Genomic DNA, 26,533 nt, shown 5'->3' with positions numbered 1-26,533 from the left:
CCATTGGATTGGGCTTTCTGGAGGCCCTGTATCCCTGTCACCGCCCTGACCTGGTCTCCAGGTGCCCAGGGTTAGTCTGAGGCCTGCAAAGGAATTGTTGCTGTGACTGATGAGCCCCTATCTCCCTCCCAGGGTGTGGTTTGCTCAGGTGAGCAAGTGGCCACCATGCTGAGTCTGCCTGGTGGTCCTGGGGGCCCCTTCTCCAACTGCCTCCAGTAGCACTATCACTGCCTTCTGCTCCTACAGCTCTGAGAGATCTGTCCTATGCCTGGGAGTCATTTATTAGAGGGTCTGTCTCCTGTGCACATAACCTGGCTGGCCCAGCTCCTCAGAGTTCCCTGGGCTTAGCGCTGGGCCTGCCTTGACACCTTTCATTTGGGATCATCTTGGGCACCAGACCTGCGGGGCCTCTAGAGAAGGCATCACAGACAATCAGCTTGAAGCTGGGCGATCATTTTTTGTTGAAAGGAAAATTGCTTGCATTTGTAGGGCACTGTATTGTGCAAGCCAGGCTCTGTTTTCAACGTTTATAAACACTGACCTCTTTAATCGTCAGAACAGCACCCTGAAGTGATGATTAATCATCCCTTTTCTGTAAGTGGGAACAGGGAGACTCCAGTTTGGTAACCTGTCCAGGTCCCCTACTGGTAGGGGTGGTCAGCCTTAAAGCTCAGGCTTAAAACCACCCACCATGAGAGCCAAGGACCCCAGGAAGCAAGAGGGTCTTTGGAGAGATCAGAGATTGTAAAGAAGTGGGTGAGAGCAGGGAAGGGTGGGTTCAGGACCCACCAGGGCTTTGGCTGTTCAGACAGTGGGAGAGAGAAAGCTGACTACAGTTCCTTGCTGGGATTGGCAGGCAGCTCTAGCCCAGGCCGCTGGGGCTGATCCCTGGGCACAGAGGTGAGGACCAAAAGCTGGGGATATGGGAGTGGGGACAGGAGGTGCCCCAGCAGTGACTTTCCAAAGCTTGGTCCCAACCCCCACATCTGCCTATTCCAGGTGGCCTCAGCGAGATACCCCCCAACCCTTGGCTGTGGGGGGGGGCTCCCTTGAGTGCTGAGCCCAAGGGCCAGGCTGTCCCCAGGGGCGGAGATAAGAGGGCCCTTCCCAATCCAGTAATGGGCCTGGGAGATGCCAGGAGATTAGTGTGATGCCTGTCCGAAGAGGTGGACCAGTTGATGCCCAGGTCAGGGCCGTGCCGCTGGCCACGCCACTGGGCTGCGGTCCGAGACTAGAAGGTTGCACTCAGTTGCAACCCCTCTCTGGCTCCACTGCCACCCCCCCGCATTGGGGAGCCGGGCGGCGGCAGGTAAAGGTTTGAGGGTGGCGCCTGCGGCGAGGGCGCTGAACGGAGGGAGGCGCGGCGATGGGTGGGTTAAACTAGGGAGGAGGGGGGCTCCTAGTGGCGGGAGGGGGGGTCCCAGCCCCAGCGGCCGCCCGCTCCGCCCCTGCCGCCTCCGCGGCCCAGCCGGCACCGGCACCGGCGAGGCCGTGTGGGAGCCCGGGCTGCAGCCGCTGCCGCAGCGGGGCCGACAGTAAGTGCAGGGCGGGCGCGGGGACGCGGGCAGGACTCCCTGGCAGGGGCGCCCGGGGGGCGACGGACTGGTCGGAGCGCCCACCTCTCGCGTGTGGGCGCCTCGGGGAGTGGTGTCACCGTGCATCCAGCCGCCCGTCACGCTCCGAGGCGTCGGCGTGAGGACGGGGGGAGGCGGCGGACGCGGCGGCCCTGTGGTCTGGCGTGTGCACGGCCGGCACGCCCATGGGGGTCGGGTGCCGGGAGTCTGCGGGAGCTTGCGGGTGCGGCGCGAGCAGGCAGCCTGGGCGGCGCGGGCGGCTGGGGCCGCAGGGTGGAGCGTGGGCGCGCAAGTCTGGGTGCCCGCGCGTGGCGGCGCGTGTCAGGGCGTGTGTGCGCGTGGGCGCCGCCGCCCGCTGTCCCGGGGACTGACAGCTGTCACTGCTCTGGCCCTTGACGACCCCCGCCCCACTCCTTCCCGGAACCGGGAGTTCCCCCTCCCTCCCTCCGGTCCTCGCTTCTGCACAGCGGCCAGGACCCGCCCCTGGGTTCCTCGAAAGCCCGGCGGGGCGCAGGGGGACCCTTGAGGCTCCGCGTCAGACCTATCGCGACTAGCCGGGAGCACAGAGAGATGAGAGGGGAGGGAGAAGCCGCGAGGATGCTGCCACAGCCCCAGCCGGGGAGCCGGACCCGCCACCACGCGTCCCCGCCCTGCGCGGTCCGGCCTCTCCTCCTGCTTTCCCTTTGCGCCCCCTCGGCCCCCTCCTCGAGGGCCGGTTCCCCAAGCTCCCTTCAGGTCCCCCACGCGGCTTCGCCGCCCTGCTTCTCCCTAGGCAGGCTCAGTCTCTCTCGCCTTCCTTTCCTTTCCCGGTGCCCTCTACTCTTCTCACACCCGGGAGTCCCCAACCCCAACGGGGCCGGGCAGGGGAGGTAAGGGGGAGGCCCGAGGTGGGGGGTCTGGGTGTGCCCTGGTACCAAGTGTCCAGCGAGAGGACTATGGGGGTCATCTGTGCAAAGCAGGGCAGGGGGCAGCAGGGATCTTTGGGTGTGTAGGGGATCCAGGAGGAGGGCATGGGTGTCAGGCCATCTCATTGACCCCAGCATCCATGGTTTTGCCCGCAGTGACCACAGCTCCCCAGGAGGCCCCCGCCCGGCCTCTCCAGGCGAGCAGTGGAGTTGGCCCGGCACCGGGCCGCGCCATGCGCAGCACCACGCTACTGGCCCTGCTGGCGCTGGTCTTGCTCTACTTGGTGTCTGGTGCCCTGGTGTTCCAGGCCCTGGAGCAGCCCCACGAGCAGCAGGCCCAGTGGGAGCTGGGGGAGGTCCGAGAGAAGTTCCTGAGGGCCCATCCGTGTGTGAGCGACCAGGAGTTGGGGCTCTTCATCAAGGTGCGTGGGTGGGCCAGAGCCCCTTCAGCAGTCACCTATGACCCCCTGGTGGTAGCTGCATGCCAGTGAAGCCCTATGCTGGAGTGCTGCTTTCTGACAGATACCCCTGAGGACCCGGTGCAGCTGGGTGCTGTGGGGCAGAGGCTGGAATCCAGGTCTCTATATTTTCAATATGGCAGCCATGGGGCCATTAGTTTTCCTTGCCATGTGGTGGCACAGAACTGTGCTTCTAGAGTGTCTCCTTCAATATGTGATGGTGGTTGAATGAAGGAAAAATGAATGAATGAATGGCTGTGGTACATGGGATATGTTACCTCTGCACAGGTCTAACTCACAGGTTTAGCTTGCCAGATCAAATTTGGGATGCCCAGTTAACTGTGAATTTCAGCTAAACCACAAATGCCCTTTTAATATAAGTATGTCTCATGCAATATTTTTATTTGCTAAATCCGGTAATCCTGCCTACACTGGTTCCTATACTTTTATGGAATCATGATGCCTTAGAAAAGCCCCCAAACACTGTGAACATTCTCCTTCTGCCCTGGAAAAGTGTGCATATTAACATGTACAGGGTTCCAGGATCCCATAGATGCCAGGTTAGGCACCCCTTTCCCCCAGGACACATCTTTACCTTGGGAGGAAGGAGAGTGGGCCAGTCAGAGACAGGCTTCCTGGAGGCACTTTTGGTCAGCCTCCACTGGGGACTGCAGAAAGTGCTGGAGCTTCAGCCTTCTGGGGTGCAGTAAGGAGACCAGGAGAGCACCTCTGTTGCTTTCTCTGATTTACAAACCACTGTCATAAAAAAAGATTTAACTGTAATAAATTAATGTTTATTACTTGATTGAAGAGTACCCCTTGTTCCCTGCCTGTTCTTTGTGGAGGGAGGGGGCCAATGGCATGGAAGCCTCAGTGTTCCACCTGATTCCCAAGGCAGCAGGACCCCGGGCAGAGATGAGTGTGGGGTGGAGCCAGGACAAGGTCACCCAACATTATCTCTGACACTTTCACAATGCTGGAGGTGGCTCAGAGAGGCCTGGACAGAGGGTGTGTCCGGCCTGACCACAGGGCAGAGGGAGGGAAGGAATCTGACCTATTTTATCCTCACAATGGAATAGCTTTTTTCTTAAGAAAAAATAAGAAAAGGAGGGGCAGGACCCAGAAGGATGGGTGACAGCTGCTTTATTTCTCTTCCACAGTAAGATTCAGTCCCTGAATTAGTTGTGCATCAATCGTGCACCTACTGTGTGCTAGGTGCTGTAGTGTTATATGCCATGGGATGGGAATATTGGGGTGGAGCAGATGCAGACTCTGCCCTGGAAAATGTCAAATTTAGGCGAGGTGACAGATCACTGTAGGATGCAGTGGAAAGGAAGCTTTCCTTCCTTCTCCATTAAGCACCTATATGTGCTGAGCTAGTTGCTGGGGCCAAGAAGGGAAATGCCAGGGGTCTTTGGGGAGAGCTGGTAATTGAAATGAGCCAGGCGAAAGGGGTAGAGTTTAGGGATTGAGGGCAAGGGACTCCCATGCAGAGGAACAGCATGGACAAAGCTGTGGAAGCTGGAAAGCTCCGGAGTGTTTTGCAGAACATGGAGTTAGCAGATGCCTAGTCATTTGAAGCAAAAATTAGAACACACAGGATGACAAAGGATTTTTTCCCCTGAGTAGTGAATTTATTGGAAAAAGTGTTGCAAAATACAAATTAAATCACTTTGAATCAGATATTTCACTTCTTGCCCTTATTAAAAATTATTATGGGAAATGGAATTGTCTCAGAAAATCTGAGGGAAAGATTGCTGTAACATGGGGTGCCAAATTAAAGTCGCAGGAGAGAAGACTGGGGAAAGGGAGGTTGGGACCGGTTTGGAAAAGGGATTGAATGCTGGGCTGGGGAGTTTAGATGCTTTTGCAGACAGCAGGGAGCCATGGAGGGTTTTGAGTAGTCACTTTAGGAAGATTAATTTGGAGTGGGTCCTGCTAATGAATTATAGTCAGGAGGAAAGAGGTGGCTTGTGATATTCCCATAGACCCTGGCCTTGTGCCTTGCCTCTGTGTTCCTTGGGGCACAGCTCCTCTGACCTCCTATCACTTAGGGCAAGCACTCTCATAATACAGACCCTAGCTGGCCTATTTGGGTTTTTTTTTTTTTGAGACAGAGTCTCACTTTGTTGCCCGGGCTAGAGTGAGTGCCGTGGCATCAGCCTAGCTCACAGCAACCTCAGACTCCTGGGCTTAAGCGATCCTACTGCCTCAGCCTTCCGAGTAGCTGGGACTACAGGCATGAGCCACCATGCCCGGCTAATTTTTTTGTATATATATTTTTAGTTGGCCAGATAATTTCTTTCTAGTTTTAGAAGAGACGGGGTCTCACTCTTGCTCAGGCTGGTCTCGAACTCCTGACCTTGAGCGATCCACCCGCCTCGGCCTCCCAGAGCTAGGATTACAGGCGTGAGCCACCGCGCCCGGCCGAGCCGGCCTATTTGGGAGACTGAGGCAGGAGGATCGCTTGAGCCCAGGAGTTTGAATCCAGCCTGGACAACATAGCGAAACCACATCTCTACAAAAAATAAGAAAAATTAGCTGGATGTGGTGGTGTGCACCTGTAGTCCCAGTTACTCAGGAGACTTGAGGCAGGATGATTGTTTGAGCCCAGGAGTTCAAGGCTGCAGTGAGCTATGATCATGCCCCTGCATTCCAGCCTGGTTGATAGAGGGAGATCCTGTCTCTAAAATAATGTTAATAATAATAATGAAAACAATAAAATACAGATCCTGCCATCGAGGGACCTGCAGGCTGGCAAGAGGGGCAGACACATGGACATTTCATTCATGTAATAATAATTATTGAGCACCTACTATGCAGCAGAGGGTTTGGCTTGGACTTCCTCAGGACAGTGTGTGTGTGTGTGTGTGAGACCCTCCTACAATTGGATGTGAAATTTGGTGGTATATGAACCTTCTTGGAGGGGAAGTCCCTAACTTTCATTAGACTTTCTAAGGCAAAGGATTGAAACTCAGTTTCCATAGTGGCAATGGGAGTGGCAGGGTCTGTGGAAATCACAGGTTATGATCACTGGGTGAAAACTTATTTAACAGACACACAGTGCTTACTTTGTTGCATATACTTTAACTCTTCACGACAAATCTATGAAGTACGTGCTATTACCATCATCCACATCTTATAGATGTAGAACCCAGGGCACAGAGTATTAATTTGCCCAAGGTCACGTAGCATCAAAATTGCAACCCAGGCAGTCTGGTCCTTGTCTGAAATTAGGGGGCAGATAGCTCAAATGTTTCTAAAGCATTGTGGAGATCAAACAAACTTGCCCAAAGGTGGATTAGGTTACCTGATTTCCATCCTCTGTTGTAAGGGACTACCTTCTGGGAGACAGAGGAAAGGGGTGAGCTGAGAGGGGCAGGGAAGGGACCACCCTAGAGACTGGAGGGGCAGGGAGCTGACCAGGACAGGAGGGAAGAACTGAGGTTCCTCCTTCTGCACCTTGTCCTGCAGGAGGTGGCTGATGCCCTGGGAGGGGGTGCGAACCCAGAAACCAACTCGACCAGTAACAGCAGCCACTCAACCTGGGACCTGGGCAGCGCCTTCTTTTTCTCAGGGACCATCATCACCACCATCGGTGGGGGAGGGGATGGGGCATGTGGAGGGGGGTAAGGGGCAAGGAGCTTTCTCAAGGGGGCAGGTGCAGGGAGAGGTAGGGGATGCCAGGTGGCCCCTAGACTTCCTGCATCACCCCTCTGCTCAGGCTATGGCAATGTGGCCCTGCGCACAGATGCTGGGCGCCTCTTCTGCATCTTTTATGCACTGGTGGGGATCCCGCTGTTTGGGATCCTGCTGGCAGGGGTCGGGGACCGGCTGGGCTCCTCCCTGCGCCGTGGCATCGGTCACATCGAAGCCATCTTCTTGGTGAGCTGCTCCATGCCCTGCACGCCCTTGTGCTGGGCTCTGGATACCCTTGTCTCTGTCCCTGGCACGTGAGCGCGCGCCCCTACACTGCACAAGCCTCTCCTGCAGGCCCCTGGGGTGGGAGTGGGGAGTATGGGAGTGGAAGTTGTTGGTGTCTCCTCGGTCCTGCCTACCGCTCCTCCCCGCAGAAGTGGCACGTGCCACCGGAGCTGGTGCGAGTGCTATCAGCGATGCTCTTCCTGCTGATTGGCTGCCTGCTCTTTGTCCTCACGCCCACGTTCGTGTTCTGCTATATGGAGGACTGGAGCAAGCTGGAGGCCATCTACTTTGTCATAGTGACGCTCACTACCGTGGGCTTCGGTGACTATGTGGCTGGTGAGGCTGCCCTTCTTGCACTGCACCTCCCTATCTACTTTCCTTATTCCTGTCCAGGGAGTCCACACTCTCACCCCTCCCTCCAAATTCCATGTGGCCTTTCTGCACTTACATGTGATCGCTCCAACCCCTACAGCTATCATGGAATGCACCATTACACTCTTGCATGAATGCAACACCTCATGCACTTACATTCTTGCATGCCTGCGTCTCATGCATGCTCACACACACATTAAGTGCACCTCTCATATGCATCACATCCTTGCAGGTGAGCCCCCCTCTTGCATGCTCTTATCTTGCACACCTTCAACTCATCACACTCATCTTCCTGCATGCATTTGGACACTCTAGGACCTGGGGAGGGCAAGCCTTCTCAATGAGCTGGGAAGAAGGGCAGTGAGCCAGCAGCTCACAGGCTTGCCCCACAATCAAATTCTTTCTGCCTTCCTTCATGGTATCCCAGGTGCTGACCCCAAGCAGGACTATCCAGCCTACCAGCCGCTGGTGTGGTTCTGGATCCTGCTTGGCCTGGCCTACTTCGCCTCGGTGCTCACCACCATCGGGAACTGGCTGCGAGTAGTGTCCCGCCGCACACGGGCAGAGGTATGGGCCCCTGAGTTGGCGCAGCGTGCACTGTGGCACTAATGCGCTGTACCCTAGCAGCTGGTTGACCAGTCTGTCTCCCTTCCAGAATGTGGGCTCCTCGAGGCAGGGACTGAGTAAGCCCCTCTGTGTACCCCACCAGGAACAGAGTGGTAAGCTCAGATAGGTTGGGGAGTGACTCCACCACCTCTGCCCTTATGGATAGGGTTGCCAGAGTCAGAAAAAAAAAATGCAAAAAGCTTAGTTAACTGTGAATTTCAGATAAGCAATGCCTTCTTTTTCTCAGGGACATACTTATAATACTAAAGTTTTAGTCGTTGCTTATCTGAAATGCACATTTAATTCGGGACATACTTACGCTAAAATTTTATTGGTTGCTTATCTGAAATTGACACTTAACTGAGCTACCTGTGTTTTGCCACCCTACTTGAAGCACCCAGTTGAGGAACCAGATAAAGGTGCAAGGTCTTGGAGCACCAGAGGGAGAGCTGAAATAAAACTGAGTATTTCTAGAAAGGACCCTGGAGAAGGGGGTGCTTTGGTGTGGATGGGGGAGAGCCTGCCGCCGGCGTGAGGAACCCTTGCGTCTGCGCCCGCTGAGGCTGGAAGCCGCGGAAAAGAGAGTTGATGCCTAATTAATTGGTGAAGGGGGAGGTTCCTGGGGTTGCGGAGTCGGTCAAGGACTCCTGGTCGAGGGCTGCCTTTCTTCCCCGCGCAGATGGGCGGCCTCACCGCGCAGGCTGCCAGCTGGACCGGCACAGTGACTGCGCGGGTGACCCAGCGAGCTGGGCCCACCGCACCGCCTCCACAGAAGGAGCGGCCACTCCTGCCTCCACCGCCCTGTCCCGTGCAGCCGGTCGGCAGGCCCCGATCCCCCGCGCCCCCAGAGAAGGTCGAGCCGCCTTCCCCGCCCACGGCCTCGGCCCTGGATTACCCCAGCGAGAACCTGGCCTTCATCGATGAGTCCTCGGACACACAGAGCGAGCGCAGCTGCGCGCTGCCCCGTGCGCCGCCAGGTCGCCGCCGCCCCAACCCCGCCAGGAAGCCTGCGCGGCCCCGAGGCCCCGGGCGTCCCCGAGAAAAAGGCGTGCCCGTGTAGGGGCAGGATCCCCGGCCGGGCCTCGTTCCTCCTCTTTCCCCGGCATGCTTGGCTTGTTTAACCAAAGAGCCCTCTGTCGATGTGATTGAAGCCTGGGGAGGAGGCTACTGGTTGCCACTCCGCTACCCCCTACACCCCCATCCTCACTTCCGTCCATTTCCAGACCCCCCAAGGCTTTCTGTCTCGCTGCCCTGGCCAGGCTGGTCCCTCACAATACCTCACGACTGTGCCTCAAAGCCTGCATTAATAAACGAAAACAGTCTGCACCGCCGCGGGCGTGAGCGCGAGTGGGTGTTGGAGTGCTTTCCTCCGGCCACCGCAGGGGCACGTCGGGCCTTCCCTGACCCCCAGGCGGAGGGAGCCGTGGCCCTCTCCGCGGTACCGAGGCCCGCCTCTCTGCCTGGAGGCGACTGGGTAGGGTCTGGCTTCAGAATCGTCCAAGATGGGCTGCGTGTCTCCACCCTCAGCAGATATTGGCGGGAGGGGTGGAGGGAGAGAGGGATGGGGGAGAGAGAAGAGCATCTGGTGTGGAGGGCTGTAGTCTGAACTCTACCGGCGCGAGAGCCCCATCACCACCGGCCCGATCACCACTTGGGAGATCCTGCCCCTCCCCCCTTCCTGGAGCGTTGACACCCCCCCCCCCCAACTCCTAGCCCCGAGGCCTGTGGCGGGCTGGGTCCGTTGGGGGCAGAACGATGGAGGAAAAGCTTAGCAAAGTAAGAACTCTTCCCAGGTCCCCTTACGGTCGGCCCCCAGACTCATCCTAGGTTCGACCTGGGCCCTTGGCATGACTTCTCACTGAGCCTTGGCTTCCCGCGGCTCCCACCAATCCCCACGCTCGACAGAGTCCCCACCCCGGCCTGGCTCAGGACACCCGCCCCCAGCCTGCTCTTCCTTCCCGCCCCAGCTCCCCGCGACCCCTGGCTTCCCTCGTTGTATGTGGCCCACAGGTGTTGCCCGAGTCTTCGGACCACCGTGGCTCAGGCAAGGTGAACCCGTCCAGCGACATTCGGGATCTGTGGACCACCGCCACACTGTCGGAGTCACAGCTGAACCTGCCGCTGTCCGAGGTCTGCGAGAACTTCGACGAAGAGGGCATCTGCGTGGACAAGACTCAGTGGTACAGACGTAACGGCAGCTGGGAGGATGATAAAGAGGACGAGGGCAACAGCTACCCAGAGGAACTGGACGAGCAAACCTTGCCGGAGCAGGAACCGCACCAAGGCAGCTCCACGGAGCCCCATGTAGGGGAGAAGGGAGACGATTCCAAGATCAAGGCCGGTTAGTGTGGCCTCGCCAGGCCGTGGACGCTCACAGGGCGGGGGCTGGCCAGGGCCCCAATTTCCGTTGCTGTAAAATGGGGGAACCTGATTGGGGGATCCAAGTTTCTAGGACTCCCAGGGACCAGCACCAGGGCGAATCTTCTGCGTTTTGAATCAACCAGGCATTCTTGGCGCGCCCCCTACCGGGCAGGCGTCATAGCAGGCCTTCCGGCCGTGGCACGCCCAGGCGGGGAAGGCACGCAAAGGCAGCCGGTAATGGAATCATCCCGCCAGCTGACGGAAGGGTGTTAATTCCCTGCCTGAGGATTCGCCTTGGTTGAGGGGGTGTCTGCCCTTCATTTAGTCACTGGTTACAATTTTTAAGCCCTTTCTATATTCAGGGCGCTGTTTGGCACTTGCTTCCCCCTTCCCGCCCTTCACAGGGAATGGAACCCATAACAATCTAACAATAGCCAGGCATTGAGCGCTCGCTGCGTGCCAGGCATGGGGCTTCCCTTGCCTATCACCTTTAAACTTCACACCCTTCGTTTTACTGATGAAGAACTTGGGGGCTGGAAAGTTTCAGTCTCTGGCGCTCAGTCTCACACAGTGGGGAGTCAGACTGAACCCAGGAGGATGGGACTCAAAAGCCGGGGGTTGTAACCGGTGGTGTCCCATGCTGACTCTAACCAAGTAGCACCTGAAATTGGTCTCTGAAGGCCACTCCCCCCCTACTGAGTGCCTACTATCTCCTCTACTCCAGGGAGGACGCAGGAGTTTGCAGATGACTGACCTCTTTTCTCTTCTCTCAGAAAAACCTTCCTCAGTGTCATCGGTGGAAGGCTTCACGCACTCACTCCATCTAGCCTACTGGGCAGAGCAGCAGAACAGGGTTGGAAGGGTCCAGGGAGACTGGAGGTTTTGGTGGGGTAGGGGATAGGCAAGCTGGGGATTGCAAGGAGGGAAAGGATGGAGTGGATTGCAGGGTGGAGGGGCAGGTAGGCTGGTTGGCGGTCTCGGGGCTGCAGGGAGCAGGTGGGGCATGTCAGCTGTGGGCAGAGATGGGATCGGGTTGAGCCTCTTGCACTTCTCTAGCTGCCGCTGCCCCTGAGGGAGCTCATGAAGAATGAAGCTCTGGAAATCCTCAACAAAGCCCTCCGGAGTGAGTCCCCCTCAACCTTTCACAAGAGATCCTGGTGGGGTTGGGGTTTCAGGATGTGTATGTCTTATCAGACCTCCGTGGCATCCACAAATATTCCAAGGGCCCCATAAAAGTTAAAATTTGAGGGATGGGCTGGGCGCGGTGGCTCATGCCTGTAATCCTAGCACTCTGGGAGGCCGAGGCGGGTGGATCGCTCGAGGTCAGGAGTTCGAGACCAGCCTGAGAAAGAGCGAGACCCCGTCTCTACTAAAAATAGAAAGAAATTATCTGGCCAACTAAAAATATATATAGAAAAAAAGTAGCCGGGCATGGTGGCGCATGCCTGTAGTCCCAGCTACTCGGGAGGCTGAGGCAGTAGGATTGCTTAAGCCCAGGAGTTTGAGGTTGCTGTGAGCTAGGCTGACGCCACGGCACTCACTCTAGCCTGGGCAACAGAGCGACACTCTGTCTCAAAAAAAAAAAAAAATTTGAGGGATGAACACAGGAAGACCAAGTGGGGAGGGCATCAGGTAACTGTCAGAAGCCTGGGATCTAGCCCTAGTGCAGCCCCTTTCTAGCTGATGGGGCTTTTCTGAGGCTGTTTCTCCACCTGCCCAATGGGATGACAGTCTTAGTATGGCCTTGGTTCCCTCTCAGTTGGTGGGGGAGCTGTGAGGAGCCTTTTGGACAGTGGATTACTTGGGTAAACTTCTGCTTATGATATGAAGGTCCAGCAGGGAGAAAGGGCCAGCTGTTGGCTTAGAGTGGGGGGTCCAGAAGGTGTCCCAAAACTGCTCCCTACCACTGCCTGCAACATCTTCTCTAACCTTGCCCTCATCTACCCTCCACCTTAATACCCAGCACCTTAGAGACCAAAGTTCCCCAAACTAATACAGATCCGAGCACCCTTCGCTGCTGCCACCCCAAATCACCTGCAGTACCTCAAATCACACATGTGGCTCTCGCGGTTGGGGAAGCCTTGTGGATGCCCACTGCCCTGAGCTGAGCTTGGCCCTTCTCCTAGGCTACCGGTCAGGAATCGGCAGGGAACACTTCCTGACCAAGGAGCTGCAGCGATACATCGATGGGATCAAGAAGCGCCAGGACACAGGACAGAACATCTGAGACTAAGAACACCACCTCAGGCTCGAGCAGCAGCCCGTGCTGTGCCCTACCCGGCCCCCAGACCCAAGCCCGACCCTGTCCGCGTGGAATTTGAGCCCTAGATAAATAAAAGAGTCTGTGCACGGTCCGTGAGTCAGTGCAAGGAAACCCGCGTGAGGCGGACGCACGTGGCCCCGCCCTTTCCCGTGACCTTCATTCGGTCACCGCAGTGACCTTGAGCTTTCTCCGTCCGGGCCTATAGGCCCTACCTTCCAGGGACTTGCAATCCAGAGCTTCTTGAATGTTTTAGGTCTGCTTCTCCTACCCCGGGCTCCGCAGGCTAGTGAGAACATTGGGTCTACGGCTCAAGCGCCGCGTTGGCGTTACCTTGGGGGAAAGGGAAGAGAGAAAGGGGGAGCGCCTCCCCGTTTGCGAGGGCTTGCTAGGCTCCGCCCCTCAAGTTTAGGTGGATAGTCCAACCTCTCCGCCTCTCCCGCCCTCTTATTTTCATATGTATGTAGTCTCCCAGCTCCGCAGCTGCGGCCACTGAGCGACCTCGTCCACTCTTCTCACGCAGCGCACCCCACCTCCTCCGTTACGAAAGAGCGCTTCTGACCCTCCCTCCAACTCCCGCTCTAATTCCCGGCGCCCCCCTTCTCTGGCCCCGCCCCCCCAGCGGCTGCGTACGCCTGTGCGGCGCCGAGGCTCCGCGGCCGCGGGGCGGGACCTTCGCGAAGGTCCGCCCACTGGTGTTGCCGGCTCCGCCCCTACACCTCCGGGCACGCAGGCGCTGCCCGCCGCACTTGTCTGATTACCATAGGGCTCCGGGCCCCGCCCCCTGCTTTGCATGCGCACCGCCGGCCCCGCCCCCGCTGTCAGCTGGAGGAAGCGGAGTAGGAAGCGGCCGCGATGTCCTTTTGTGTCCTACAAGCAGCCAGCGGCGCCGCCGAGTGAGGGGACGCGGCGCGGTGGGGCGGCGCGGCCCGAGGAGGCGGCGGAGGAGGGGCCGCCCCGGGACCCCAGCTCACCCCGGCACTCCGGGCCGCTCGGCCCTCATGCCTGCCCGCCCGCCCTGCCGGAGCCCCAGGTCTGGGGGCGGAGGGGAGCGCCGCTGTGGGGGCCATGTGCGAGCGCGGCAGGGAGGCGGGCGAAGGGCGGGCTCCAGGCGGGGTCCGGCTCTGGGGCCTGTCCGGGTCACGGTCGGGACCCTATCGAGGGCCAGACGGGGTCAGGGTCCAGGCGGGATCGGCGTTCAGGTCCTGGTGGGCCAGCCTGGGTCAGGGTCTGGCTCTGGCTACGGGTCCTGGCCTGGGTCGGGCTTGGGCCTGGGGTCGAGCCCAGGGGCAGGAGGGTTCAATCCGGCACTGAGAGCACGCCGAAGTCCCAGGGGCGGGCAGGGGTGGGAGATGGGGAGGGTTCTCAGTCGGGGAAGGGGCTTTGAAGACCACGTGGGGGCGCTCGAAGGGGCCTTGGGCCACCCTCCTCTCTGGGTCAAAGGTCATCGCACCAGCAGGGGAGAACTTCCTCCTTGGTTCTCCGCATTTACTTCCTGATAACCTGATAGAGGTACCCCACGGGCCGGGGACTTGGCGGGGGAGGCGTAGCAACTTTGGGCAACTTCCCATAGGTGTGCGCAGGTTGGGGGGCGGGGCGCCCCGGGAGGTGGAGGACTCTGCGGCAGCCGGAGTGTAAGAGTGACCGTGCAGGCAGGGGTGCCAGGAGGTGGAGCCGCGCCCGCCGGTGCGGCTGGGATTGGGCATGCTGGGGCAGGAGGGGGGCAGTGTGTCAGGTGTGAAAAGATCTGAAGGTATTTTCACCAGTCTGTGCCTGTGTGTGTGAACATGGGACTTGGTGAGAGTGAGAGTTTGAGTGTGTTCATGGGGTGTGCGCTTCAGGAGGAGTGTGTGAGGACAAGTGTGAGCTGGAGTGAGGACTGGGGTTTCAGAAAGGCCGTGTGTGAGTGTGAAAGTTCTGATCATGTATGGACATGTGGGGACACCTGAGCACCCAGGTGAACAGGAGTATATGAACACGTGTGAGGACATCAGCTGCCCTTGGGTCTGTGTGCCTCAGTGTGCTCACTTGAATGGAGAATACACAGATGAGGGGAGATTACTAAGGTTCCCTCCCAACATCTGGAGAAAATTGGGAGGTATCCTGCTCTGGCTGGGCATTCCAGGTGGGGTTGAAGGTTGCCTGGGTGCTAAAGTTCCCCTGTTCCCCTGCCTGGGTGGGAGTAGGGGCTTTCCAAGCCTCCCTAGGTTCCCAAGTGGAAGACCTGCTGTCAGTTACTGGCCTTGGAGGCTCTGGAGACTCTGTTCCCATGGCAACAGCTGGGAGGGCCCTCTTCATGGGCAGCCTTTCCTTGGACTCTGTCCCCCGTTCCACCCCCTCGCTGAGTCTGGAAGCCTGGCCCCAGGCCCGGGGTTGGGCAACCCATGTGGCAGGGTGTCTCTCCATCCCCCATCCTGGTGCCTTCCTGCAAACTGACCGGTTTCTCCCTGCAGGTGACCAGCGCCATGTCCAGCCAGGTGGTGGGCATTGAGCCTCTTTACATCAAAGCAGAGCCAGCCAGCCCCGACAGTCCAAAGGGTTCCTCGGAGACAGAGACTGAGCCTTCTGTGGCACTGGCGCCTGGTCCAGCTCCCACTCGCTGCCACCCAGGCCACAAGGAGGAGGAGGATGGGGAAGGGGCTGGGCCTGGCGAGCAAGGTGGTGGGAAGCTGGTGCTCAGCTCCCTGCCCAAACGCCTCTGCCTGGTGTGTGGGGATGTGGCTTCCGGCTACCACTATGGTGTGGCATCCTGTGAGGCCTGCAAAGCCTTCTTCAAGAGGACCATCCAGGGTGAGCCCCTACCCTACTCCTGTGCCCTTTTGCCTTTGCCCTGTACCCTCTGGGCCTGGCACCACCCAACGGGTACACTACTGGGTGCCAGTAGGCCCCCAGACTGCCGTGGCACTGCTTGAGGTTGGCAGTCTGGTGTTCCCAGGCCCTTTTACCTCCCAGAAACACTCTGTTCCTTAAAAGTTAGATAAAACCACCAGAATGTGTTGGTGGATTGGAGTGGGATGTGAGAGCGGACTGAGGATGCCACCTGGGTTTCTGGGTAGTGCAGGCCCAGCACCTTCTACAAGTGGCTCTGAAAAATTCCGAGGCAACGTCTGCCTGTTCCTAAACTTTGTTCTTGCTTCTGGCAGTTGCTGACCTCCCCCCAGCATAGAACATGCCCCCTTTTTCTCAATTTCCCCAAAGCTGCACCAACACAAGGCAGCTTTTTGTGGGCATCTGAGAGGGGTACCTCAAATTTTAGCACCCATCTCTGCTCTTAACAATCAATGATTTTTTTTCTCACTCAGGAAAGCATATCAAAGTTCAAGGGAGTGATCAAGATACTCATAGAAGTGTTATTTGGGATGGGCCTGTTATTTGTGTTTTTCCGTAACACATATAATTTAAAATTTTTTTCTTGAGAGCTTACCTTGTGCCCTTTTATGTTCTTAGCTCCCCCACAGCAACCCTATAAGTTGTCATCTGTATTATCATAACTGAGGCTTAGAAAGGTTTTTGAAACTTTGTTCAAATCTCACAGGTAGAAAATGGCAGAACCAGGATTTGAACTTGGGTCAGTTTAGATCCAGAGCTGAGCTCTTAAACACCAGACTGCTGCCTCTGCTTATTACTAATAACTGAACTTTGGACAGATGCCTCACGACTGATTGTGCCATTCCAGCGAGTTTTGACTTGGCTGAAACCCACTGGTCTAAAAACCCTGTGTTCCCTTCTGGCTCTGAAGACCAGTGAGGCAGCAGGTCCAGGTGCAGGTGTCTCCTACCCACCCTGGAACCCGTCACTGTATGTTGATTGTTGATAAATATTTATTTAGTGCTAGCTATAAATAGTAATTGTTTATTGAGCATTGAAATGCCGTGAACCATGCTAAACATCTTGCCCATATTATCCCCTTAATTCTCACAACCTGCTTTTGTGGATATGATTTTTTTTTATCATCCCGGTTTTACTGCTGGGAACACTGAGTCCAAGAGGTTAGTTATGAGACTTGCCCAAGGTCATAAAGTTGGTAAGCGGTAGCCAGAACCCTTGTTGCTTCACACACCTGTGCCTTGCTGCCCTGGCCAGTGTTGCAGGCCCTGGGGACATAGCTGGGACTGAGGTAGAGCGGTCCTCAAGCAGTCTACATTTTAGCAAAACGGAGACCAAGGAAACAATGAATTGCACAGAATTGTCCAATTACAGCTGTGGTATGTGCCAAGGGAGCAGGCTGGGGCTGGGGTTCTGGAGGGAGGGCTTCCCTGAGAAGATGTCTTGAGCTGAGTGCAGAAGCCTGCATAGGGCACAGGAGAAAGTGTTGATGGCCTGTTGCTGGTTGTTTCAGTTGGTCCTTGCAGGACCCTGTGAGGCTGGGAGGGCCACCAGTGCCCACTATGTGCCAGGCCCTGCTACTGGTGCTGGGGACAGTCCTGGCCCTGGTGGAGCTGCCACTGAAGTGGGAGAGAGATAATAAAAGAGATAAAGAAGTACATCTGTAGCATGTTTGATGGTGCTGAAAGCTTAAGAGAAACCATAAAGCAGGGCTCAGAGGCCAGGAGGAATATGCAGAGGGATTTGGCCTCCCTGAGGTGACTATGAGCAGAGAGGTAAGGGAGCCGTGTAGATGTCAGGACCAGAGCTCCAGGCAGGAGCAGTGTGCTCTGAGGCAAGGGCTGCTTGAGGCCGGGTGTGGTGGCTCAGGCCTGTAATCCTAGCAATCTGGGAGGTCGAGGTGGGAGGATCGCTCAAGGTCAGGAGTTCAAGACCAGCCTGAGCAACAGCAAGACCCTTTCTCTACTAAAAACAAAAAAATAGAAAGAAATTAGCTGGACAATTAAAAAAATATATATAGAAAAAATTAGCTGGGCATGGTGATGCATGCCTGTAGTCCCAGCTACTTGGGAGGCTGAGGCAGGAGGATCACTTGAACACAGGAGTTTGAGGTTGCTGTGAGCTAGGCTGACGCCATGGCACTGTAGCCCGGGCAACAGAGTGAGACTCTGTCTCAGAAAAAAAAAAAGGCCTGCTTGAGGCGTGTGGAGGCCAGAGAGGGAGCAGAGGTCAAAAAGGTGACGGAGCAGGGGTGCAGGCCTTGCAGGCCATGAGTTTGCTTTGGTTTGTACTGTGAGAAGGGAGATAACTGGAGAGTTTTGAGCACAGGATGGATAGTATCTAATGTGGTTTTTTTTTTCCAGAACAAAGTTAATATTTATGATGTAGGTTTAATAGGACCCTGCTGTGTTGGGAATAGGGGGCAGGGTCAGCAGGAGGCCAGTGAGGGGTGAGGTGACAGTGACTCGGGTCAAGGGTGGTGTCAGTTGCAGGGGCAGGAGTTAGATTCTGGACTTAGGAAGAGGTAAAGCCCTCCAGAATTTGTGGGTGGGTTGGTATGAGAGGAAGCTAAGATACTGCCTAGGTTTCTGCTTGAGCAACTGCACAGATGGAGTCCATTTAGGACATGCTAGGTTTGAGCTGCCTTCTAGACATGCCGGCTGTTGAGGCCCCTGGGTATGTGAGTCTAGAGTTCAGGCTTGAGATGCGGACTTGAGAGCCCCATGACCGGGTCAGATTGCCTGGGAGTGAGTGGAAATGAGGTATACAGACAGCCCTGGAGTTCTTCAAGGGAAGAGCTCGGGGAGATTCACAGAAACCACAAAGTGGCCAGTGAGGTGGGGGGAAAACCAGGAGGAGTGTGTGGTGTCTTAGAAGCAAAAGAAGAAAGTGTTTAAGTGTTTCTAGGAGTGGGAAGCGATTGGTGGTGGTAGATGCTCCTTTTAGGACAAGATGAGGACCAAAAATTGAATATTGGATTTAGCAACGTAGAGGTCATTGTGGCCCTTGCTGGAATCAGAAGAGGGCAGTGTGGCCCAGAGACCTGGCTTGACCAGAGGCTTGGGGCAGAGGTGCAGCCTGACTGCTGCCTGGTCCCACCCCCTCCCTTGTCCAGACAGGGCCCCCGCCCAGCAGCCTTTCCCCTCCCCGCCTGCTCATGGCGTCCTGCTCTCCCTTTCCTCCCCCTACCCCCAGACCTGTGCTTGCCCTGGGCCAGTCAGGGCTTTCCTGTCAGCTGGGCCCCCTCCTGGCCCTGGGAGGCCGCCACTGGAGCCCTGCCTCTTCCTGGCAGGGAGCATTGAGTACAGCTGTCCGGCCTCCAACGAGTGTGAGATCACCAAGCGGAGACGCAAGGCCTGCCAGGCCTGCCGCTTCACCAAGTGCCTGCGGGTGGGCATGCTCAAGGAGGGTGAGCACTGGGCAGGGGCCTGGGCGAGGGCTGGGGGAGCCGGGTGCGTGGGGCTGGGTGGGGGCAAGGACTGGGAAGTCCTGGTGAAGGAACTGGGGAGAATGGTTCAGCCCACTCCCAGCACCACAGACACAGTCCTGTCCTACAATTCAAGGGGTGCGCCTGGACCGTGTCCGGGGTGGACGGCAGAAGTACAAGCGGCGGCCAGAGGTGGACCCGCTGCCCTTCTCAAGCCCCTTCCCTGCCGGCTCCCTGGCAGTAGCTGGAGGCCCCCGGAAGACAGGTGAGGTGGGGTGCGGGGGGTTCCTACAGCTCTAGGGCTGGGGTGGGGCTAGGACATGGGAAGCCTGTCTGGCATTGTTCGCCCAGCACAGTGGTCATCTTGAGCACTGGGACCCAGATTTCCTCTTTATCTTATTCATTTCCCCAAGAAATGTGAAAGTGCCTTTTTTTGCATCAGACACCAAGTAGTCCAACTGGGAACAGGGAAAGGTTTTCTAACACTCAGAGCCTGTCCACAAATAGACTGGCTTTCCCTGGGAGACAGTGAACGCTCTTCCCTGCAGTGAGGTGCCTGCCTGGCAGACTAGTGGCTATTGAGGAAAGCCACAGGGGACTGACTCTGGGAACATGCATGGCCCCCGAGGCCTTATGGATTGGAGTGCTCCTGACTCTAGTCCTCCAACTGTCGCTGCAGCCCCGGTGAATGCACTGGTGTCTCACCTGCTAGTGGTTGAACCTGAAAAGCTATATGCCATGCCCGACCCGGCGGGCCCTGATGGACACCTCCCAGCTGTGGCTACCCTCTGTGACCTCTTTGACCGAGAGATCGTTGTCACTATCAGCTGGGCCAAGAGCATCCCAGGTAAAGGGCCCAGGTGACTTCGGGCTTCCCTGAGTGGGCCAGGCCATGCCTGGCTCTGGTGCACTTGCTCAGCCAGGCCTGCTCCCCACTGCCCTCTAGGCTTCTCATCACTGTCGCTGTCTGACCAGATGTCAGTACTGCAGAGCGTATGGATGGAGGTACTGGTGCTGGGTGTGGCCCAGCGTTCACTACCACTGCAGGATGAGCTGGCTTTTGCTGAGGACCTGGTCCTGGATGAAGAGGGGGCACGGGCAGCTGGCTTGGGGGAACTGGGGGCTGCCCTGCTGCAACTGGTGCGGCGACTGCAGGCCCTACGGCTGGAACGAGAGGAGTACGTCCTGCTGAAGGCCCTGGCCCTTGCCAATTCGGGTGAGAGTCCAGGGCAGGCACTGAAAGGTCTCTCCGTGAGGCCTTCTAGGTTTTAACTCTGTGATGGTAGCACAGTCCCATTTTGCAGATAAGGAAAACTGAGGCTTAGGGAAGAACAATGACTTGCTGAAAGTCAAAAAGCAAGCCAAGGGCAGGCCCTGAACTGCACAGCATTTTGAGCCCTAGTGCCATGCAAAGGTAAACAGTTTAGGGGGAGGGAGAGTAGGCAGGGTAAGAAGTGGCACAGTTGAGGGAGAAAGGGTGAGCCCTGGTTCATGGGCAGAGCGCTGGGTGGTGCCCCTAGGTCAGCCTATCGGCAGATCTGTCTGGCATCCCCTTAGGCCCCATCCAGCAGTGTCCAAGCAAGGTGTGGATTCTGCCCTTTCCAGAGATGGCCCAGTTCAATAGTTCCCTTCCCTCTCCTTGCAGACTCTGTGCACATCGAAGATGCTGAGGCTGTGGAGCAGCTGCGAGAAGCCCTGCACGAGGCCCTGCTGGAGTATGAAGCCGGCCGGGCCGGCCCTGGAGGGGGTGCTGAGTGGCGGCGGGCAGGAAGGCTGCTGCTCACACTACCCCTCCTCCGCCAGACAGCGGGCAAAGTCTTGGCCCATTTCTATGGGGTGAAGCTGGAGGGCAAGGTGCCCATGCACAAGCTGTTCTTGGAGATGCTTGAGGCCATGATGGACTGAGACAGGGGTGGGACTGGTGGGGGTGCTATAGGACCTGCCAAGCATGCAGTCAGCCCCAAGGGGGCAGAGCTGGGGTCTGGGCAGTGCCACAGCCTGCTGGCAGGGCCAGGGCAATGCCATCAGTTCCTGGGAGCAGGCCCCACGCCCTCCCCTCCTAAGGGGTGTCAAGCTGGGAAGGTTTATGCCCAGGCTCTGGGCACAGTGCTGCCCCTTGCAAGCCATAATGTTCCCCCAGAGTGTAGGGGGCCTTGCGGAAGCCATAGGGGGCTGCAGGGGATTTGTGGGAGGCAGAAGCCTGAACTCAGGGAGGGAAGGGGATGGAGGCCAGAGTCTCCCAGTGGGTGATGCTTTTGCTGCTGCTTAATCCTACCCCCTCTCCAGAGCAGAGGGGGACTTGGAGAGCAAAGGCCCCTGCCCCCTTCGCTCCTTTCCTCATCATTTGCATTGGGCATTAGTGCCCCCCCCTTGAAGCAATAACTCCAAGCAGGCTCCAGCCCCTGGACCCCTGGGGTGGCCAGGGCCCCCCATCAGCTCCCAACCAGCCTCCTCAGGGGGTAGGGAGAGCACTGCCTCTATGCCCTGCACAGCAATAACACTATATTTATTTTTGGGTTTGGCCAGGGAGGCGCAGGGACATGGGGCAAGCCAGGGCCCAGAGCCCTGGGCTGTACAGAGACTCTATTTTAATGTATATTTGCTGCAAAGAGAAACCGCTTTTGGTTTTGAACCTTTAATGAGAAAAAAATATATACTATCAAGCTCAAGAACACTGTGTGTTCAGTTTGTCATGAGGACAAGAGCTGGTGACATACATGGCAGAACTAGTAACCAAGACATACATCAACAAAGACACACACAGTCACGAAATGGAAAACTGGTGTCTGGCATGATCAACTCTCGGTTTCCTCATCACTCAGCAACATGTTGGGGATCCCACGGCTGATGGGAAACAGACGTCCAGACTCCGGGCACTGCAGGGTGCCCTCCAACACATCCACCTGCGGGCGGGAAGGGACAGAGCTGAGCACTGGCAGCCTCTGTGGGAGGTAGGTGGCTGGGTAAGGAAGCGACCGGCCGGTTCTCACCTCCAGCAGGACGTGGTGCATCTTCCTCAGAAATTTCTCATCATGCTCATATCCCTGAATCGGCTCTTTGGGCACCTCGACCAGGTGCAACTGTGGGTGGGCAAGAGACCTAAATCATCTCTGGGCATCCCTGACCCTCCGCCTCAGGCCGGGCTCCGAGGCGCGGTACTAGAGGCTGCGGTGAGCCCGCCCCCCTTCCCAAGGCATGCACGGGCCGGGGGAGGGTCCTCACGGTATCTGCGGCCTCCAGGAGCGCCGCCCACTCCACCTTGGGTATCATACGCGCCACGAACTCGGGGTTGAACTCCACGGGGTTGATGCGGACCTCGGTGGCCTGCGGGCATGGGGGTGTAGTTAGCGGGGACCGGACCCCAGCTCCCCTACCCCACCCGAGAGAGAGGAGAAACCGCTCCCTGCCGTTACCTGGAGGCGCAGGGGGAAGCCACGGGGCCCCACCCCCCGCACATGCGAGCTCAGCAGATTGTGAGTGAGCAGTTTCATGTCGCCAAACGTGCTTTCGCCAGGCCGGAAGCGGAAAGAGACCGCCTCTCTGCTCACGTCACTTCCGGGGCTGCTCCACTTGCTATACTACTGGATGGCCGGGGGACCGGAAGTGGCGACCTTGCTGGATCTTCTCGTGCTTGCGGGAGCCGACGGAGGCAAAGACCTATGGGGTCACGCGCTGCTAGCGGAGGCGTCTCGGCGGGGGACTGCTCCGAAGCACGCCCGCTGGCTGTGGCTCAGACTCCGCTCGCCGCCAGTCGTGCGTAAAGTGCGAGTGAGATGTAAGGCAGCTGCAAGGCGGGACCTCACGGGATGCAAAATAAACACGCCTTGCCCCTCACCGGCCCCGACGCCACCGTCTTCCTCTGCTCCTTTCAGTTAAGGAGCACCGCCCCATTTGTAAATTAGGCCCCGCAAAACCGCGGCACCGCCTTCCCGTATGTAAATTCGCCGCGCCGCCGCCGAGGCCCCTCCCCACTGGTGATCGCGTCGTGGCCCCGCCCCCAATGCAAGTGCACCTGGGGGCCCGGAAGCTCCGCGGGCGCGCTGCCGCCTGTGCCCTCGGCGTGGAGGCGGCTGGCCGGGCGCAGGCTCCGCCTTTTTCTACACGCCGCGGTTGCGCCTGGGGCCAGGCCCGCCTCCTGCGGCGGTCCGGGCCTGGGGGGCGGGATGGTTGTGGCCGTAGGGGGAGTCGCGGGGCTGTGGGCCCTGAGTCGCCGAGCTGGCTGCTTATTCGCTGGTGCGGCCGCCGAGTCTGTGGCAGCGACAGCAGCACCGGCGGCAGCAAGACGACAACCGAAAGGAGCGGGAGGGTGGGTGCCTCGCGGGGCCCACAGTTTCAGCAGCGCCGCCGCAGCCATGGCCCCAATCAAGGTGACCGTTGCCCCCGACCTCCCCCACTCCCTCAGTCTTTTCAAGGCCGCCCCCTCTCCCGCTCGTCTTGGGGGTGTCGCCTTTTTTCCTGGCTTCTGGACGCCTCCTCGCCGCCCTAGAGACCCTTGTCCCACTCATCCCCTCGGCAAGACCCGTTGGCTGCTCCACCGTTCTCGCCAATTGTAGGGGCCTTGGGCTCTCCCCTTGAGTCCTTTCACATTGGCCCTGCGACACTCTGTGACAGGTCTCCACCATTTTCAGGCGATTGAATGCCATGGTCTTCCTCACCTTCGGGAACTATCTCCTTTGCTGCAGAGCCCCTTTCAACTTCCCGTCCCCCCCCCCCCCCCCCCCCGCTTTTGGGATAGTACTGGGGCATCACTTCACCCTAACTTCTGAAAGGGTTGTTGTCCCTTAGAGCCCCAATGGTGTCTTCCCTCCATTCGACTCCACGACCTTTTCCCCTCCTTTCATGGCTGATTCTCACCCTTCTGGAACCATCCCCAGCTCCTTGGACCTTGCCCCCTTCCCCTCTCAATCCCTTCTTAGACCCCTTTACCTTCAACCTCTGGGCTCCTCAGAGACTCTCCCCAACCTGTGACTCTCTCCCTCCTGTCTACTCCCCTGGCCCCCTCCCACACTCCCAGGTGGACGGGTCTCTCCCCTTTCAGGAGATTCCTTTATTCTACATCTCCTGGGTGTAGGGGTCTGGACACCCTCCCCTAACTTTCCCATCTGCTGCTGCCATCCCTCTTGCTCTTAGTGGGGGTGGGAGACTCAGGCCTGGCCAGGATCCTCTCCCTCTTTGTTGTCACGGCCTCCTCTGTGCCGTGTCTCTGGCCACTTATCCAACTCTTTTCCTGTAACCTAGACAGCATATTATGCAACCCCTTGCGACACTTGGGGAGGCCTTCTCTCGATTTCTCTGTCACCAATGGGCCCTTAAGCGGAGCAGGCCACCATGAAAACTGGAGGATGTGGGGTAACCAGATGGGGGGGGGACAGGGAGGGACCCTTGGAAACTCTGACAGGGCTGGAATTTCCTGCTGGGTTTCAGCCCAGTTTTCAGCAGGCTCAGTTGCCAGGCTCTCTGTCCCCCGGGCTCTGGTTTGCCATCCCTCCCTTACCCCGGTCATCTTGGAGTCCTTCCCTCTAGGTGGGAGATGCCATCCCCTCAGTGGAGGTGTTTGAAGGGGAGCCGGGAAACAAGGTGAACCTGGCAGAGCTGTTCAAGGGCAAGAAGGGTGTACTGTTTGGAGTTCCTGGGGCTTTCACCCCTGGCTGTTCCAAGGTGAGGCCCTGCTCTTCTGAGGATCAGGAATTGGGAACTTTTGTATTGAGTCCTCCACATAGTGCTCATTTTACAGTTAGAAGAGCATTTCAGTGTGATCATAAAATAAGCAGAAGCTCTGGAAAGGTAATAATAGTACCAAGAATGTTGGAGGAAAGGGTATTGCAGTTAAATCCAATACCCCTCACTGGTCTTGCTGAGTGACAGGCACTGTGGAAGGTACTTGGGACTCAGGTAAATAAGACATAGTCCTGCACGTATGTTCATGGTCTTGACGATAGGACATTAAGTTTAGATCTGAGCTTCCTAGTGGCGAAGGCAAAAATGAAATAGAATGGTTTACACAGTTCTCATTGTCTGATCAGTTATCCCTTTCTGACCCTTTGTTTCCCCTCCTCAGACCCACCTGCCGGGGTTTGTGGAGCAGGCTGAGGCTCTGAAGGCCAAGGGGGTCCAGGTGGTGGCATGTCTGAGTGTTAATGATGTCTTTGTGACTGGTGAGTGGGGACGAGCCCACAAGACGGAAGGCAAGGTGAGGTGTGGGGCCTGCAGGGGCTTGGGGCCTGGCAGGAGATTGTTCTTGTGACTTTTGCTTTCTCTCTCAGGTTCGGCTCTTGGCTGACCCTACTGGGGCCTTTGGGAAGGTGAGTGTGCCCTTGACCTCCACCCTACAGAGCAGTTCCTCTGCCAGAGCTTGGAAGCAGGGACTTGGAGGGACATGGCAGTGTGGGGGGCAGCAAGGCCTTGGCCTGTTCTGGAGGTTCCTGATGCTTTTCTCTGTGTTTCCTCGTAGGAGACAGATTTACTACTAGATGACTCGTTAGTGTCCCTCTTTGGGAATCGACGGCTTAAGAGGTAAAAGTGGTGGGTCCTCCATGGTGTTCTCCTGGGACTCTGGCTCCAGCCTCCCTTCCTGTCTCCATCCCAGCCCCCAGGCCCAGGCTGCTGCAGCTGGCCCGCCTCTCTTTCCGGCAGGTTCTCCATGGTAGTAGAAGATGGTGTAGTGAAGACCCTCAATGTGGAACCGGACGGCACAGGCCTCACCTGCAGCTTGGCACCTAATGTCATGTCGCAGCTCTGAGGCCCCAGTCCCAGGCTTGCTCCCTCTGCCCGATCCCATCTCACCTGCTGGCCCTAGGCAGAGGGGCCCAACCTAGCCTCAGCTGGGGCCACCCAGTTGGAACCTTAGCCAGATTTTGCAATAAACACTTTCTGGTTCATGTCTGCCTCCTTGATTTGAATTGCTGCCTTGCTGAGCACCAGGGCTCTTGACATAGTCACAGATTGAGCCAAGAGCTGTGAGAACAGCAGGGAGGGGTTGAAAGGGAGAACATGGGGGATCCTGACTTAATGAAGGAGGGGTCATTAAGCATCAGTCCGGGAGCTGAGAAGGAGCCAGTGGTGAGGGCAAGGGAAGGGAAGTCCATGCAGAGCCAGCATGTAGTTCCAGGCCCAGGCAGGCACGAGCTTGGCATACACTGTGGCCTTTGGTACTTGGTCTCTTGGTGCCAACTGATCTCATTTAGGGTGGAAACCCCAGGGTAGGAACCTTGGCTCTAGGTAGCCCTGTTGGGGCGGGCCCAGCCCCACCTTCCTTTCAGATTTGAATCCCCCCTGGCGCATTGGGACCATCTGATTGGCAGAAAGGGCTCCATCAGTGGAGTCAGCAGTTGCTCAGTCCAGGGCTGAGGAGGGGAGAAGACAGTGAGGCCTGACCAGTGGTGGGTGGAGGTGAGGGGCCAGGAGCCATGGACGCCAGCAGGGTTTGGGGCTGGGGGCCTTGCCATTTGCAGGCCCTGGGAAGCTGTGTGCGTGTCAGTGATTGTTAGGCTCCTCTGTGTTTAGGGGCTCACAGGGGGGCAGACACATGCAGAGCACTTACCGTGTGCCAGGCACAGTGCTGTGTGGTGACAGCCCTCGCAGCAGTCCAGGGGGTGTGGGCTGTTACTGTCTCTCAGCCACTGCGGGGGGATCCATGCATGTGCTTTCATCACCGTGCGGAGCTGCCCTGCCGTGTACCTCGTCAGCACCAGGCCCCGGTGGCCCTTCCTGCTTGGTGGTCTCCAGGGGCTCAGCCCACAGAGCAGTGAGGGCAGGCCACGCTCATGGAGGTCGGAGGTCAGGGAGGAAGCCAGGAATGTCTCTTAGAGCAAATGACCCTT

General features: G+C 57.6%; 5 protein-coding genes across 8 annotated transcripts; 4 read left to right on the top strand and 1 right to left on the bottom strand.

Moving 5' to 3' along the window:
* Positions 1–1,052: 1,052 nt before the first annotated feature.
* Positions 1,053–9,165, top strand: KCNK4 (potassium two pore domain channel subfamily K member 4). Of its 2 annotated transcripts, XM_045556185.1 has the most exons (7): positions 1,053–1,309; positions 2,636–2,901; positions 6,412–6,535; positions 6,662–6,822; positions 7,011–7,197; positions 7,661–7,800; positions 8,519–9,165. In XM_045556185.1, the coding sequence occupies exons 2-7, from the start codon at positions 2,713–2,715 to the stop codon at positions 8,897–8,899; spliced, it is 1,182 nt and encodes a 393-aa protein (XP_045412141.1). In that variant the 5' UTR covers positions 1,053–1,309; positions 2,636–2,712; the 3' UTR covers positions 8,900–9,165. The 2 variants fall into 2 exon arrangements, with proteins under 2 accessions (XP_045412141.1, XP_045412142.1); XM_045556186.1 differs by lacking the exon at positions 1,053–1,309 and having other exon boundaries at positions 2,363–2,901.
* Positions 9,166–9,522: 357 nt separating this feature from the next.
* On the top strand, positions 9,523–12,549 carry CATSPERZ (catsper channel auxiliary subunit zeta). The gene is made up of 5 exons (XM_045556187.1): positions 9,523–9,615; positions 9,850–10,180; positions 10,974–11,053; positions 11,257–11,323; positions 12,327–12,549. Exons 1-5 carry the CDS (start codon positions 9,595–9,597, stop codon positions 12,425–12,427), a joined length of 600 nt encoding a protein of 199 aa, XP_045412143.1. The 5' UTR covers positions 9,523–9,594; the 3' UTR covers positions 12,428–12,549.
* Positions 12,550–13,279: 730 nt separating this feature from the next.
* On the top strand, positions 13,280–21,382 carry ESRRA (estrogen related receptor alpha). Its single transcript, XM_045556175.1, has 7 exons — positions 13,280–13,493; positions 14,914–15,250; positions 18,579–18,695; positions 18,850–18,978; positions 19,393–19,560; positions 19,660–19,929; positions 20,359–21,382. Exons 2-7 carry the CDS (start codon positions 14,926–14,928, stop codon positions 20,616–20,618), a joined length of 1,269 nt encoding a protein of 422 aa, XP_045412131.1. The 5' UTR covers positions 13,280–13,493; positions 14,914–14,925; the 3' UTR covers positions 20,619–21,382.
* TRMT112 (tRNA methyltransferase activator subunit 11-2) lies at positions 21,333–22,593 on the bottom strand. 2 transcript variants are annotated; one of them, XM_045556180.1, is made up of 4 exons: positions 22,127–22,593; positions 21,972–22,037; positions 21,704–21,793; positions 21,333–21,616 (listed from the first exon to the last, which is right to left on the bottom strand). In XM_045556180.1, the coding sequence occupies exons 1-4, from the start codon at positions 22,202–22,204 to the stop codon at positions 21,509–21,511; spliced, it is 342 nt and encodes a 113-aa protein (XP_045412136.1). In that variant the 5' UTR covers positions 22,205–22,593; the 3' UTR covers positions 21,333–21,508. The 2 variants fall into 2 exon arrangements, with proteins under 2 accessions (XP_045412136.1, XP_045412134.1); XM_045556178.1 differs by having other exon boundaries at positions 21,936–22,037; positions 22,127–22,588.
* A 70-nt stretch (positions 22,594–22,663) lies between these two features.
* PRDX5 (peroxiredoxin 5) lies at positions 22,664–25,591 on the top strand. Of its 2 annotated transcripts, XM_045556177.1 has the most exons (6): positions 22,664–23,080; positions 24,237–24,371; positions 24,772–24,903; positions 24,977–25,015; positions 25,165–25,226; positions 25,347–25,591. In XM_045556177.1, exons 1-6 carry the CDS (start codon positions 22,877–22,879, stop codon positions 25,450–25,452), a joined length of 678 nt encoding a protein of 225 aa, XP_045412133.1. In that variant the 5' UTR covers positions 22,664–22,876; the 3' UTR covers positions 25,453–25,591. The 2 variants fall into 2 exon arrangements, with proteins under 2 accessions (XP_045412133.1, XP_045412132.1); XM_045556176.1 differs by lacking the exon at positions 24,237–24,371 and having other exon boundaries at positions 22,751–23,080.
* Positions 25,592–26,533: the final 942 nt, after the last annotated feature.

Source organism: Lemur catta, chromosome 7 (assembly GCF_020740605.2).
Source record: "Lemur catta isolate mLemCat1 chromosome 7, mLemCat1.pri, whole genome shotgun sequence".
NCBI lineage: Eukaryota > Metazoa > Chordata > Mammalia > Primates > Lemuridae > Lemur > Lemur catta.
Note: the sequence above shows the minus strand (reverse complement) of the source record. Positions and strands in the feature narration are given on the sequence as shown.

Coding starts and splice junctions, on each gene's coding strand:
- KCNK4 (XM_045556186.1), top strand. CDS start 2,620: ATGGTTTTGCCCGCAGTGACCACAGCTCCCCAGGAGGCCCCCGCCCGG. Junction 6,536..6,661: donor GACCATCATCACCACCATCG/GTGGGGGAGGGG, acceptor CCCTCTGCTCAG/GCTATGGCAATGTGGCCCTG. Junction 6,823..7,010: donor ACATCGAAGCCATCTTCTTG/GTGAGCTGCTCC, acceptor TCCTCCCCGCAG/AAGTGGCACGTGCCACCGGA.
- CATSPERZ (XM_045556187.1), top strand. CDS start 9,595: ATGGAGGAAAAGCTTAGCAAA. Junction 10,181..10,973: donor CGATTCCAAGATCAAGGCCG/GTTAGTGTGGCC, acceptor CTCTTCTCTCAG/AAAAACCTTCCTCAGTGTCA. Junction 11,324..12,326: donor CCTCAACAAAGCCCTCCGGA/GTGAGTCCCCCT, acceptor CCCTTCTCCTAG/GCTACCGGTCAGGAATCGGC.
- ESRRA (XM_045556175.1), top strand. CDS start 14,926: ATGTCCAGCCAGGTGGTGGGCATTGAGCCTCTTTACATCAAAGCAGAG. Junction 15,251..18,578: donor CTTCAAGAGGACCATCCAGG/GTGAGCCCCTAC, acceptor TCTTCCTGGCAG/GGAGCATTGAGTACAGCTGT. Junction 19,561..19,659: donor CTGGGCCAAGAGCATCCCAG/GTAAAGGGCCCA, acceptor ACTGCCCTCTAG/GCTTCTCATCACTGTCGCTG.
- TRMT112 (XM_045556178.1), bottom strand. CDS start 22,204: ATGAAACTGCTCACTCACAATCTGCTGAGCTCGCATGTGCGGGGGGTG. Junction 22,038..22,126: donor GCTTCCCCCTGCGCCTCCAG/GTAACGGCAGGG, acceptor CCATGCCCGCAG/GCCACCGAGGTCCGCATCAA. Junction 21,617..21,703: donor TGCACCACGTCCTGCTGGAG/GTGAGAACCGGC, acceptor TCCCGCCCGCAG/GTGGATGTGTTGGAGGGCAC.
- PRDX5 (XM_045556177.1), top strand. CDS start 22,877: ATGGTTGTGGCCGTAGGGGGAGTCGCGGGGCTGTGGGCCCTGAGTCGC. Junction 23,081..24,236: donor CAGCCATGGCCCCAATCAAG/GTGACCGTTGCC, acceptor CCTTCCCTCTAG/GTGGGAGATGCCATCCCCTC. Junction 25,227..25,346: donor GGGAATCGACGGCTTAAGAG/GTAAAAGTGGTG, acceptor TCTTTCCGGCAG/GTTCTCCATGGTAGTAGAAG.